The 14,155-nt window shown below is 39.8% G+C and overlaps 1 protein-coding gene across 2 annotated transcripts; it reads right to left on the bottom strand.

Moving 5' to 3' along the window:
• Positions 1-454: 454 nt before the first annotated feature.
• On the bottom strand, positions 455-3,460 carry LOC147624597 (uncharacterized). Of its 2 annotated transcripts, none has more exons than XM_086819607.1 (2): positions 2,845-3,460; positions 455-2,751 (listed from the first exon to the last, which is right to left on the bottom strand). In XM_086819607.1, exon 2 carries the CDS (start codon positions 1,808-1,810, stop codon positions 851-853), a length of 960 nt encoding a protein of 319 aa, XP_086675733.1. In that variant the 5' UTR covers positions 1,811-2,751; positions 2,845-3,460; the 3' UTR covers positions 455-850. The 2 variants fall into 2 exon arrangements, with proteins under 2 accessions (XP_086675733.1, XP_086675734.1); XM_086819608.1 differs by having other exon boundaries at positions 455-1,768; positions 2,845-3,443.
• Between the last annotated feature and the right edge of the window lie 10,695 nt (positions 3,461-14,155).

Genomic DNA, 14,155 nt, shown 5'->3' with positions numbered 1-14,155 from the left:
TTACGTGGCCAAGTTACCTAGGCCATGGATATGGAAATTACGTTTCAAATTATCTAGACTTCACAATTCCATTTTTGCCTTCTATGAAAGTAGAGAGTAGCAATTTCATTTTTTGCCTTCCATGACAGTAGAGTAGCGTTTTTTAGAACCCTATGGCTCTTCCTTTTTTATCAACATTCCTAAACATTAATGATTGGAGGGATTTTGGCCCTAAAAACTGAATGTTTGAGACCCATCAAAAATCACATATAATTGATGAAAACCCTACATACTTAATCCTAGAGTATCAAAATTGACATACAAGACCATCCCATCAAAAGACAGGTATGCATCCCTACATGCGTGCATGTGAGTGACGTGCAATTGAGAATGACATATATTCCTTCTTCAAGGCATAAATGGTAATGCAATGGTTAATTACACAACGAAAAGAATAGAACAATTGCTAATAAAGTTATTGATCACAATTGTGGCCAGTTCAATATATTAATCCCCCATGACTAGAATTAACATAGTAAACAACCACAATTATGGTGTGTTAAACTAGATAGCAAATGTGATTAATCCCCATGATTAGGATTAAAATGAAATAAAAACAGCAATTATTTGGTGTTCAACTAGATAGCGAATGTTTTATAAGGTGAGGGGAGGGCAAGTACATGTACATAACTTTGGAAGGTTGGGGTGAGGTTAGTGTGTGTGTTAGGTTTGTAATAATTAATCACTCCGAAGAGCTCTTAAGAGGGAGAGAGAAGAGGAGGAGAAGAGAACTTTTTAACGTCGTAGGAAACTATCCCAAGAGAGAGGGGGGAGGGTCGGGGGCGGAGGGGCGGTTTGCGACCGTGACCAGTTAGTGGGTGGGCATGTAAAAGAAGTCTCCGCCACCTCCGAACAACCCTTCAGAGATCTGCTGCCAGTCATATACATTCACAACGTTGGTAGGCCCCTCCTCCCTCCACTTACTAACACCTTGTTGCTGCTCATCACCATAGCCCAACCTTTGCATGTAGTTGCAATTATAATTAATACTATCATTAGCACCCCCGTTATTGTTAACCTTTTGCCTCCCATCTTCTCTTGCTGTTGCTGTTTGATCACTAGTAAAGCCATAGCTGCTGCTCCTCTCATTCAAGCCAACAACTTGTGGTGGGGCAAACAGGGCTGTTTTCATAGCCTCGGGTCTTAGCTCCATGGAGACCTCGGAGGTTTCCCCACTGTTGGATTGAGATCGAGAAGAGCCCATAGGGTTGTAGACAGCACCAAGCCCACCTTCACCATGTGGAAAGCCATCCATAGGCACATGAGGAGGTGGAGGTGGAGGTGGATAGCTATAACCAGGATGATTATAGTTAAACTGGTGGTAAGACAAAGCATGGGTAGCTTGATCACCTGTTTCATAGATGCAAGGAGAGGGGGGGTAACCAGGGTTAGGAAGACAGGGTAAACTATGGTTATTATGGTCATCAGCATTACATGATGATGTTGTAGAGGGTTTATGATGTGGTGTGCATGATGATGATGATGATGATGATGTGTTGGTCTTCTGTTTGGATCTCTTGTTTTTGCGGAGGCCCCCGCCTACGGGCACGTTGCGCAGAGCGCCCCCATTCGTCCAATACCTCTTACAGTTCTTGCAAAAGTAGCGTGGCTGCGTCGTGCTGTAGTTGTTGTAGTAGCAGAACTTGGTGTCCGGCGACTCGCAGCGTGGACACTTAATCATCTGGTGCAGGTGCGGCTTGCCTCGCCTATCTGCCAACATCTCTTGCCCCTTTGCAATGGACACACAAGCAAATCTCGTCATGACCATCATGATTATCACCCACCCACTCTTAATTTAACACTGACATTTCTTAGTAAGCAACAACACAAATGACTCTCCCAAAGCACCACACCAAGGAAAATTGTGAGGGAGGGTACTGAAATTACAAGTGCCACACGGGGATAGATTCTGAGTCAGACCCCAAGGCAAGGTTGCTTTTAAACGGGTCCCATGCCTTTTTTTTTTGGACATTTTTAGAGCAACTTGTTTTGTGCGACTGTCAAAAATAAATAAGGTAAATTGTAAAAAAACGGCATTATTTTTACTAAACCAACCCGTCATTTTGGAGTCCAGTCAAAAATCACCTTGCCCAAAGTATGGGCACTATCGCCGAGCTGGAGGCAAAAAAAAAAAAAGCCACCTCAGCTTGAATCACATTGCCACTTGGAAGACTTTGAAAAAGGAAGCTCTAACTCAGTACTCCTCCGTGGCTAGTCACTTGTAGGCTGTGTTCAGACGGAACGGCAGCCACAACAAAAAGGCATAGGGCAGGGGCTTCGCGTGTGAGTTGGCACAGGAAGATTGGAGAGCTTTCTGTCAACGGCACAGCAAGGAGGACCAGCCCCCCAGGTACTCCACCGGCCACAAGCAAGGTTCAGCATATCACATGGGGAAGATCTCCCACCACTGCAAGAAGCCAAGATAAGTGTGCCAGTTCTAGAATCTACCTCCTCAGAACTCGAACTCAGCAAGGAGGACTGTTTTGTGTGAATTGGGAAGGGGCAGCATACTTGTGCTGAGAGTTGGATGCCACCAAGGTCTGAACCCAGCCTAAGAAGCCTAAGACTTTGTAACAAAGTCCTGCAAGATGAAAGATGAGCTTTTCTGACATCTCCCAATATAGTCTATGCGGATAACACTCCTAAGCAGCATCAACACTAATATCCCCCTCAATTGAGCTCAATTACCTGCATGGCTACACACAAACACTCCTATAACGCAACAACAACACGGATCAATTCACACAGAGGAGATCTTTCTTCTCAACACTTGAAGATTATGATACATGGGTTGCAGGGACTTACCACAAGACCTTCAATGTATCGCATGATGATTCAGTTATGCTGCGAGGCCAAAGCTTTAATAGGCCGTCAGGCTAAACTTCGAGATCTATGCCTTCTCAGACCATACTGCGCTCACAACTCTACAGGGCCAGCTTTGAGCAGCAAAATCCAAGGCAAGGACAACGGCTGGAGATCACCAAGCTGCCCAGATCCCTAAAAAACTTCTAGCCCTTGGAAAAACAGAAACAGAGCTGCGAGAGGAAAGGTACCCATTACATTGCTTGGGTGAAGCAAGGAAGATAGGAATCATACACGCTTCAGAGAATGGGGGACACTCGTGATGAATTTGTCTAAAAAGAGGGGACAATGGCAACTGTAGTGCGAGATGATGGGGTTTTAGTGGAGACGATGGGAGCTTCTACATGCCATATCCATCAGCACCCAGTAGAGAGAGAGAGAGAGAGAGAGAGACGTGTGTGAGTGTGTGGGGACAGCCATGACAATGCAGTGGTGGAAAGCTCGCAATGAAGATGAAATGAAAGGGCCAAACGATCTCACGAAATCTGAGTGTGATTTGAGAGACACTCACGAGTGAGTGAGTAAGTGAGTGAGTGTGTGTGTGTGTGTGTGTGTTTTTGAGTGCGTGTTTGTTTGTTGTGTAGGCTTGTCTCTCTCTCTCTCTCTCATCATCCTTTACACCCCCTACAATCAAATTTGGCTGTGTGGCCTATCTTGCTCCACGTCAGCCCCCACGTTACACACTAATATCTCCCCTTTATTACCACTTTGATCCATGATCCAAGGTTGATTTTTGATGCTGGATGCCCACGTGGTTTAGAAAATTTCCTCAAGATTGAGTGTATCTTTGCTGGCCCATAGAAATTTTGGGGTGGCCTTGGACCTATGACGATCCAAGGTTCATTTTTTATGGTTGTGTCCCTTCATTATGACAAAGTTTGAAAGTATTTTTCCACCTGATGTGTGTTTTTTGACTGCTATAAAAATTTCTCTGTATATTTGACGAGACCAACTGAAGTACCCAAAACGAGCATAATGGCCTTTAATAGTAAAGCCACACAACTACTTTGTCTGGACCTTTTGGTTTTTAAGAATGCCCTCCAAGCATTCATTTATAAGAGCTTCTAAAGCCCGAGACACATGTCTTCACAATAAGGCCATAGGCCCTCCTCAAGGTTAGAGAAAACCATATTTCCGAAGGAGAAGTACAAAAGAGGTCTTCTAAATATAACCTAAACAAAAAGAAGGTAAACGAGGAGCCGTAAAAAGCACACCAATGATGTCACTCTTATTGTCAATGTTTGCATTATGTTGCCTAGGAGAAAAAGAAGTTGGATCCACACACGAGTTGTGTGAGATGATGGGAAATCATCATGGCATCATCTGTGCGCCTTTGAAGTTTCAACCCCCACGTTAGAAGATATTTATGTAGTGGACCATGTCACAAAGATATGCTCCATCAAGACATGGACTAAACATCATTAAGAGCATGCTATCGCCACCCACTTAGCTCTCTCTCTCTCTCTCTCTCTCTCTCTCTCTCTCACACACACACACACACACACACACGTGCGCGCACACACATTCCACTCATCATGATTTTGAACCACCAAGCCAAAAGATATTATGTAGTGGACCATGTCAATGATGTCACAAAAGTCAGCTCCAAGCAGACTAAAAACATTAAGTCCATGCTATCACTACTCTCTCTCTCTCTCTCTCACACACACACACACACACACACACACTCACTCATACACACACACACACACACACGCATGTGTGCATGCATTTATTTTGTTGATCACTACTTTTAAATTTGTTTAATTGAAACAATTTGCAAAAACTCATTAGAAACATGTGTTTCTTCTCCTTCTATTCATAAACTTCATCAATTCCTTTTTATGTAATTGGCCACATCTAAAATAATACAATTTCATACCCTTCTTCATCTCATGGCTTGGATGGGACCCTAAGAAGGGTGAGAAGCCATATCAAACGATGTCAAATTCATGGTTCGAAAAATGAAACTTCTATAAGAAATATCTTTGACAACACGATTCTAACACAAGCGCTCCTATCCAACGGAAATGTGTATTTGCAAAAGGCAAAAGAGATGACTTATCAGCCTTTATTTTAGTTTGGCACACTTCTTAATTTTTATAATGATTAAGAGGCCCTTACATTCCTAACTTATACTCTATCTTTGATTAAAAGACCCTTATATTCCTAACTTATACTCCATCTTTATTTCGGTTTATATATCCAACATCTTAAGAATGTGTTTATGTATCACCATTATGAAAGCAATAACATCTTCCTATGTGATGAAGTGGTGAACCAAATAATAATATTTTTGGAGCACCACAAAGGCTATCAATTAGTTACTACCAAAGAAAACATGAATTACCTTAAGCTATTATATTGATTGTAAGTAGCATCTTCTTCCACTAGTGTCTCATGACTTGCACAAATATGTATTTCCCACCTTGAGCCAATAATATCGATTGTATAAGGAGCATCTTTAACTAGTGTCTCATGACTCACATAAATGGGTCTTCCCCAATCCATTTCTCAATCAATGGCTTCAATACCATGAACTAGAAATTAACAAGCTACAAAAATGTTCAATCTCTCTCTCTCTCTCTCTCTCTCTCTCTCTCTCTCTCTCTCTCTCTCTCTCTCTCTCTCTCTCTCTCTCTCTCTCTCTCTCTCAAAAATGAATAAAATATCTACACATTATTACATTTTATAGCCTCACAAGCATATTCGGCATGATACATTTATGTATTGTGTGTGTGTGTGTGTGTGTGTGTGTGTGTGTGTGTTAGGGGGTGGAGAGGGAGATGTGTGTTGGAGGGAGAGAGGGAGAGAGAGATGGGGGTTGGATGGGGGAGAGAGGAAAGCTAACTAATAAAAATTAAACCTCCTATTTTGAAACTCTACATGGTGTGTATGGTATGTGTGTTCAAAGGAAAATCTTGAATTGCTTGAATCCTTAACATAACCCAACATTTCCATAACATTAAGTCTTTTTTCAATGGAAAGTTTAAATTAGTGTTTTGTGTAAGTTTCTGTAAGGCTTTACCATGGTACATCCCTAAGTGGTATCACATTGCCATAAAAATAAGCCTTTTTTCATAAAAATAATCCTTTTTCAACAATGAAAAGTTTAAATGGGTGTTTTGTGTAAGTTTTTGTAAGGCTTTATCACGGTACATCCCTAAGTGATATCACATTGCCACAATGTGTCCTAAATTTATCGAACATCCTTAGCTTTAGATGCTTTTCTAAAAAGGGCTTAATCATTTTGAAGTCAATCTCTCCAAAAGGTGTAAATTTTCAGAAGTCTTATTTTCCTATTGATTTCTTAAACAAATATTCTAATAATATTTTCCTAGCTTTCAAGGAACTCCTGATAAGTGGATACAACAACAGAATAACTTCGCTCCAATGGAATAACTTCACTATTAGGGGATACAACAACGTAATAACTTCGCTCCCCCCTTAGGGGATACAATGGAATAACTTCACTATTATTAGTTTACTACCACGCCTAAGCTTGCTCTTGAGTGGATACAATGAAATAACTTCGCTATTATTATTTTATCCCCTAAGCTTGCCCTTACTTCACTAGTATTAATTTACCCCCTAATCTTGGACTTATTTAAGTATAACTAGAACTTTCCATGCTTTTTCCTATCCACACAATGCTTTTATCCAAGTTCCCCAACCTCATAGAACAATTTAAAAATATAAATGTGATTTTATATATATTACAAGTGGACTTAATTATATATTCAGTCATTGATCCATCGTACACATTTTTGTACATGTATTCCCCCCCTACAAATAGTACTACTTTAAGCTTAACCAAAATATCTTTCTCTTATATGGAATCGAAGTACTAGATCTCCAAATCATCAAATGATGTCTCTATCAACTTCCCTAAGTAGACATATTACATTTTTACAATCCACATAAAAGTGTGCTATTGATGTCCACTACATAATGGAACCAAAGGCCTTAAAACCATCTTATATAGCCTTTTTCTAAAGTTCTAACAAGGCTTTCAAATTAATCATTCACCCACTTTCAGACACAACAAGGGTCATGGGCGTAAACCTTAAGGAAAGCCCTTACTTTTATTACTTACCAAGTCATCTCACTAAAGTACTAGCTAATTCGCTAATGCTTGGATCTAGTTTTTATTTACACTCCAATGGGGCTTTCTTGTTCTCATTTTTGTTGTAGGTTGAATCAAATCTTCTTTCAAGTCTTTCCAAAAAGGACTTGGACTCCAAACTCTACCCAATATATTGAAGAGTGGTCACATCAATATTTTGATTACCTCCTTTAGACTAACGCATGTGATACTATTTTATACATTGCTCTCAACCAATTACATCCATATCATTATCTACTAATCTATTCACATGAGCTCCTCCATATTGACTTCTCTCTTCTAATCCTCTCTATTAAGAATGGATTAAGAGGTAAATTCTTAAGTGCTCCCCCTTCGTCCTCTTACCAAAAGGGTCTTATCATCTCCAAAAATTTGATAAGACTAAAAAATTTCCTTCCCTGATCATTAAGTGCATTTATGGATTTAGTACTTGCCTTGTGATTGGTCATAGTAAAAGGTGATAGTATCTCAATTCATTTCCATTCTATGGTCTTAATAACATTAAGGTTGCCATCAAATCCATCAAATAATTGCTAAATTTCTTTTTTGCCAAAATGGACTTGAACATGCCAAACTTTAAAAAATTATTGATATAGCAATAATCAAAACTTATTATTCAATAATAACTGACCCAAATTCCCTTATATAAATTGGTACTAATGAAAACCAACTTCCACACTAGAGGAACTAGTGCAGAGAGGTCGTAGTTCCCTTTAGTATTAGAGCCAAAAACCTTAAAAAAGGGCTACATTTTAATCACTTGTACCATATTTGGATTAAGCTTTGGACCAACAGAAATGTGACATTCAACAATAAATATGACATTGGGTGTCATATTCACTTTTTACTAACTTCACTAGTTTTGGCTATTTTAGTGGGTTATCACTCACCACTTTAATGTGATTCGGTGTGGCTATTTCAACGTCACTTTAGTGGGTTCCAATTTCAAGGACCTGCTCTCACGTGTCAAATGTCAGTACTTCAAAAAGTAAAAATTTGAAATTTAGGTTCCCCCCAAAATGAGTAAATACATTTGAACTCCCTAATCTACTCGAGGTGTCTTTCTAATCAACTTTTTGCATCATCTCTCCTCTATTCGTCATCTAACAATGTCAAGACAATAGTCTAACCCGAGGGTCACTCCTAATGCCATTTCATCATGCATTCTTCATAATGTTAAAGATGATCAGGGTGTGTGGAATGGTATAAACTTTAAATTAAACGATTGGGTGACTATGCAACCATCATGCAATGGTCCTCATAGGATAAAAAGGCAAAGAAGAGGCTTAGTACAATACTAACAGTTAACTTGAGTGATGATGACAATAGATTCGTCGCTCTATAAATACAAAATGGATATTGAGGGATGTGCATACGTCCTTGGAATTTCTATTAGATGCAATACCATCAGACTACAAATTTAAGGTAGATGGTATTATGGTGGGAAGGAGGTCCGAAAATACTTTTAGTTGTATGAAATGTTTGCCCCCTGTAATCCTGAAGTTTTCGTAATGTAATATAATTTTGCAACCATCTATCTTGTCTTGTCGATTCATTTTGTAAAATAGTTATTCAACATTATTAAGACAAGATAACCAATGTAAATTGAGAAATAATATATTTATTTCTATATTTACAATGGTAATATCTATACAAATTATCTATACAAATTGGTTGGTTACATTGTATGATTACAGAAAACTATCTACTTTGGAGGGTCAGTGTCCATAGAAGCCTTGTCGTCTTCGCCTTCTTTGGTCATCTTGGACTCCGATTTCTTGGATGTTTTCTTTGACTCGGCCTCTTTTTCCTTAGATTGTTTCTATTTTCAAGAAGCCTTTCCCTTCTCCATGTCTATCATTTTCTTCTTCCCGAATTTCAATGGAGACATCATAGGTCCTTTCCTTTTCGATGGCTTCTTTGCCATCATAGGTGGGATTGATGGTGGTGGTGGTGGAAGTGAATCTGGATCTGCGGGAAGATTCACACAACTGTAGCATTAATCTGATTGCCTTTGCTCTCACCCACCAAATGTATGTGTCTATATAACATGGAATCGTGAACTGCAAAAAATCATGACCAAAACCTTAGTATATATTAGGATATAAAAGTTTAAGAAAATATTTGAATTTTTTACAACTCTTGCTGTGATGTGTCTATCGAAAATACTCACAGCAGCTACTCTTTTTGATATGTCTAGCGGAAATTTTGATTGCATATATCTCCATGTGTTTGCGACCACTCTCCATCCACATGAGCTTCCATCACTTTGTAATGGAACCTATAGCAATGATAGTCCTTGTTTAGACTTTTAACTAAAGCTTTATTATAAACTTAAAAGTTATCATTTATGTTATTATAACTTACAGGCAAAATGAAAAACTAATGTGGAGTTGTATTTTCGAGGGGTGGAGGATGGAGTGTTCCTAATGTGCTTATTATGCATGTAGATGCCCTGCAAAATAACAAACCACGTAAATTATTCAATCTAATACACATTGAATCTTAAATACAATCTCTATTAAAATTAAAAACTTACAATTTGGCTTCTCCATGCATACCAAGGATGGAATTCAAGAAATATCTCTTTCTTTTCTTGATATCAATTATAATTACACTCCAATGGCTCCTACAAAATAGAGAAAAGAAAAAACAATTGATAGAGATGTATAAAAAGGCATAAAACAAAGTAAAACATATTTAAAATAAAATACTTATTTTTTGTTATAAGATACAATTATATATTGCACCTTTTCAATGTCGCATCTCCTCAACCATTCTTCCAGCCTTGTAAAATTGGTGTTTGTATCTCTTACATAAACAGAGACTATGGGGTCCAGCAAAATAGGCATCTAGGGGTAGGGTGGACAAAAGAAGCCTACAAAAAACAAATAAGAGGATAAATTAAGGAGTTATGTTGAAAAATCAAATCAGTATAATTTTTTTTAAAAAATAGCTTACATACTTGAGAGATATCAAGATCACAACATCATTTATTTGTCGATTTCTCTCTGATAGCATATACATGTATGAAGGTGCTATATCAAGATACTCTGCACTATCAACAAAATATTTCACATGAACAACAAGTTGTCCAGGTATATTCTTTAAATCTTGTTAATTCTTCTCTTCAAGGTCTATCAACTCATCTCCCATTATTCTATCTTCATCAACCCTCTTTTCTTCCTCAATAGCCATATGTTCTTTGCCCTTCTCACTCTTTATTTGATCTGTAGTCCAAGTATCCCTATCATGGGTAACATCCTCAATCTTAATACCTGCATCCTTAGGTTTTCTAGATAGTGGGACATTCAAAATATTGAATGCCATGGGGTCACTCAATGGTATAGGATGTAATAACTTCTCAAATCTCTATCTTATCAGCCTGTAGGTGTGCATGTCTTTGTCCACAAGAGTGACCCTATGCGCATGGGTAGAACAAATATAATTATCAATAAAGAAGTCTATAATGAAATCTTCTACAGCCTCTTGAAGGGCACATATTGCATTGCCAACCCATCTCATCCTCCCAAGCTTCCATTCATCACAAATCTGTCTCACAACTCTCATGAATGCAAGCTTGGGTATGAGTAACTCGACATGTTTTTGGGCTTTCCTTATCTCTCTCCTCAAGACATTCACATGCTGATTGATTCTCTTTTTCAACTTTTCCTTTAATAATACGCTTTCACTTTTGCTGCGTTCTCTGCTATCCCTGGAACCCTCCTTGCTATTTTCTTTGTCCTAGCCATCTAAGCTAAGCTTGTCAATCCAACACATAATCAAATATGACCTCATATAAGAGCTTGCTTCATTTTGAATTTAGATATGGTAGAACATTATATGTACATACTTTATCTTCATACATGAAAAATAAAAAGAATTGTACAGGTAATTCAACTGCCTAGAAACATGTAATTTGACCAGATAGAGAGTATGGTGAGAGGCATAAGCAACAATGGAAAGACAACGATAATGGGTGGAATCAGATTAACGTAATCGCAACGTCTTTCCTGAAGCGTTCCTGAGGTATTGGCTATCATTTCACTCATACATATGTTACTGGTTGTTGCAAATCGTACCCTCCCCTACAAAGTTGACTATATTTGAAAAATTACACACTAGAGTTGCAGTTACGACACTAGGGTGTCTTCCTTTGGGAAAGACTCCTCTTGAGAAACCAATATCCAGCCAAATTTACTACTTTCCCACCATAGTAGTAACATGTGGCTCCTAGTTCTTTGATAGATTCTTCATGTGCAGAAAAAGGTGTGAGCAGGTGGGAGGAACAAGCATTGCAAAAGCAATATAATTGCATAGAGAGTGGTGTGGGAGGCATAAGCAACAATGGAAAGACAGCGTGATATTCGGTATCATGCACTACCGAATCTTCATATTCACGCTGTCTTTCATGCCATGTTAGTGGGCTACTGGCTGGCATCAGTTATATATGTGCTAGAGCTGGTTGTGCTATTTCTATCCCTCCCTACAAACTTGGCCAGTTTTGAAACCATATACATGTGAGGTTGAGTTACCCTACTACCCTTCTTGTAAAGCAACCCTTCACCCAAATTTCCTAAAGGTTGACTTACCCAATTGCAATGGTTTAGAATAGTTTCATGGGAACTCCTTGTAGAATGCCACTGGAGCTTGATTGACCCTTAATGTGTAGAAGAAGGCTTGATTTCTTTGCAAATTATGTATATTACAAACATTAAACTTGAGAATATGAGTAGAATAAGCACACCTCTGACATTGTGGAAGATCAGCGCATGTATTCAAATCTGATGACTCCGGTCTGTGATTATCGTGTTGTTATTCCCTTGGGACAAGCTTAGTTGGACACCACTAGAGTTGGGGTAAAGATGCACAGAGGGTGTGGCTGAAGACCAAGAGGAGGAGTTGGGGTAAAGGACACCTATGCACACACGTATGGTTAAATTTTTTTAAACCCTGGCCAATATATTTATAGATGACCTCAATTATGTCACATGGCGTACAAAATACCAAACTATATAGCGACACGTGTATCCACACGTGTGAGCATTAATGCATACGTGTACGCACACATGTGACAGCCTCACACGTGTGACCGTATGCTCGCATGTGAAGCTGTGACCGTATGCTTGCATGTGGCTTCATGTGACCACGATGACATGTGGTTTCACACGTGTGGATGGATTGCGTGGCCACGTGGCATCCATACCATTGTCACGTGGCATCACGCACCTATAAAATGGCTTGTTAATTTTAAAAAGAATTCTACCTCCGAGCTGCCCGAGCACTCTATGCCTCCGAGCTGCGTGTAGGTTGTCTTTCCTGCTAACCTGCTCTTGTAGTCCCCTGAGCTTGTCTTCCCCCTGCCTTCTTGCAGTCCCACTAAGCTTCCTTTGCCTGGCCCCCTGAGCTACCCCAACACCCTAACCTGCCCCTCAGCCTCTTGAGATAACATCAATTGCCCCATTTACTAGCCTATGAAAGACAACGTGATAGCATTCATCTCCTGACACCGAATTGCAATCCATCGCGTTGTCTTTCCAACTTATGCTTTGCCCCCATTTTTCCTTTTGCCATTGAGCTACCCTAGCCCCCTGAGCTACCCCCAACCCCCTGTTGAGATATCGAGCTCATCTAGTGAGGCGGTGGACAGTGATGACCTGCCTGGGGGATAGGCCCCACACTTGCACCACTGGCATGGTTGGTGAGATCATGGGTGATATGCGGTCAGTGGGATGACAGGCTGTGTGATAGCCATTCTAGAGACTGGCATAGTTATAGCGCTAGCTCATTTAGTTGGGTTCACACTATAGAGAACCCTAGTATGTATTTGGTTAAGTACCTTTTCATATTGTGTGTACTCTTATCTTTGTATATGGTGTGTTGAGTGTTGTGTAAAGAAGAAGAAGATTTTCAGCCTCTCACCTTATGTGTTCTCTTTTAGGGTTTTGTGAGTGTGTGTGTGCTTGCAAAAGCTCAAGCTCTCTTCTCCTTTGCATCTTTTCGTGGTATCAGAGCCTGGTTCATGCTAAGGGTTGAGCTGCAAACAAGAGAAGCACACGAAGCGATACGAGAGTAAGAGCTTCATTTACTCTTCCCTATTTGTGTTGGTGACTACACCCTTGTCGGGAGCTCTACGGGAGGCACCGGCAAACGATCTCTGATTGAGGAGCTTTCTTCGCAGGAGTAAAGCTATAGGGAAACTCTAAAGTCCTATTGGACAAAGATTTTTGGGCCAGAAACGCGTTTCGGGCATGTTAGGACCTTCTTTTTTCAGAGAGCAGGAGATTTCAAGCATGTGGGTAAGTCATTGATTCTATGCAGAACTCTGTTTTAAGAACTGCAGGAAGACAGATTGGTTGTGCAGACATTGTGTGTGCTGCAAGGAGGTCAAGAGTTACCATTGGGTGTATGTATGCACATTGAGGTCACTGGTTGTGACATTTGAGTGTAGTACAGTACCACTGCAGAAAATATAGCAGTTTGTGCAGGACAAACCAGAGTGCTGTTTCTGGTAAATTTGTGTGTCTGGCAAGATGTCAAATGATGGCATAAACCAGATTGTTGCTGAGAAGCTTGATAAGAACAACTTCCATGCTTGGAGGTTCAGGTTGACAAATTTCCTGATGGTGGGAAGGGTTACTGGGACTACATAGAAGGTGAGCATGAAGAGGCACCGGAGATACCAGAGATCAATCTGACTGCTGCAGATGTGAAAGAGTTCAAGGATTGGAACCAAGGAGCCAAAAAAGTTATGTATTGGCTCGTTCAGTATACATGACACCATGATTGGGCACATACAGGATGCCAAATCCCCCAAGGAGGTGTGGGACACCTTGGTAAAACTCTATGAAACGAATACCAAGGCACGAAAGATACAGTTGAAGAATGAACTTCATACTGTGGAGAAAAAGAGTATGTCTGTGAATGACTGTGCATTGAAGATCAAGGGTATTGTGGAATCCCTTGTATCTATTGGCATTTCAGTAGATGATGATGATAAGGTGGAAGTCTGTCTACGTGGTCTCGGGCCATAATACAAGGTGTTCAAGACGTCTATTTAGACTCGGGAAAACATTCCCAATTTCACAGATTTGGTGTCTATGTTGATTATAGAAGAGAAGAGCTTGG

The sequence above is a fragment of the Cibotium barometz genome, chromosome 25 (genome assembly GCF_041138505.1).
Source record: "Cibotium barometz isolate CiBa-2024 chromosome 25, ASM4113850v1, whole genome shotgun sequence".
Classification (NCBI taxonomy): Eukaryota; Viridiplantae; Streptophyta; class Polypodiopsida; order Cyatheales; family Cibotiaceae; genus Cibotium; species Cibotium barometz.
Note: the sequence above shows the minus strand (reverse complement) of the source record. Positions and strands in the feature narration are given on the sequence as shown.

What these genes read in the sequence shown, in the direction of transcription:
- LOC147624597 (XM_086819607.1), bottom strand. Translation starts at nt 1,810, where the DNA reads ATGATGGTCATGACGAGATTTGCTTGTGTGTCCATTGCAAAGGGGCAA.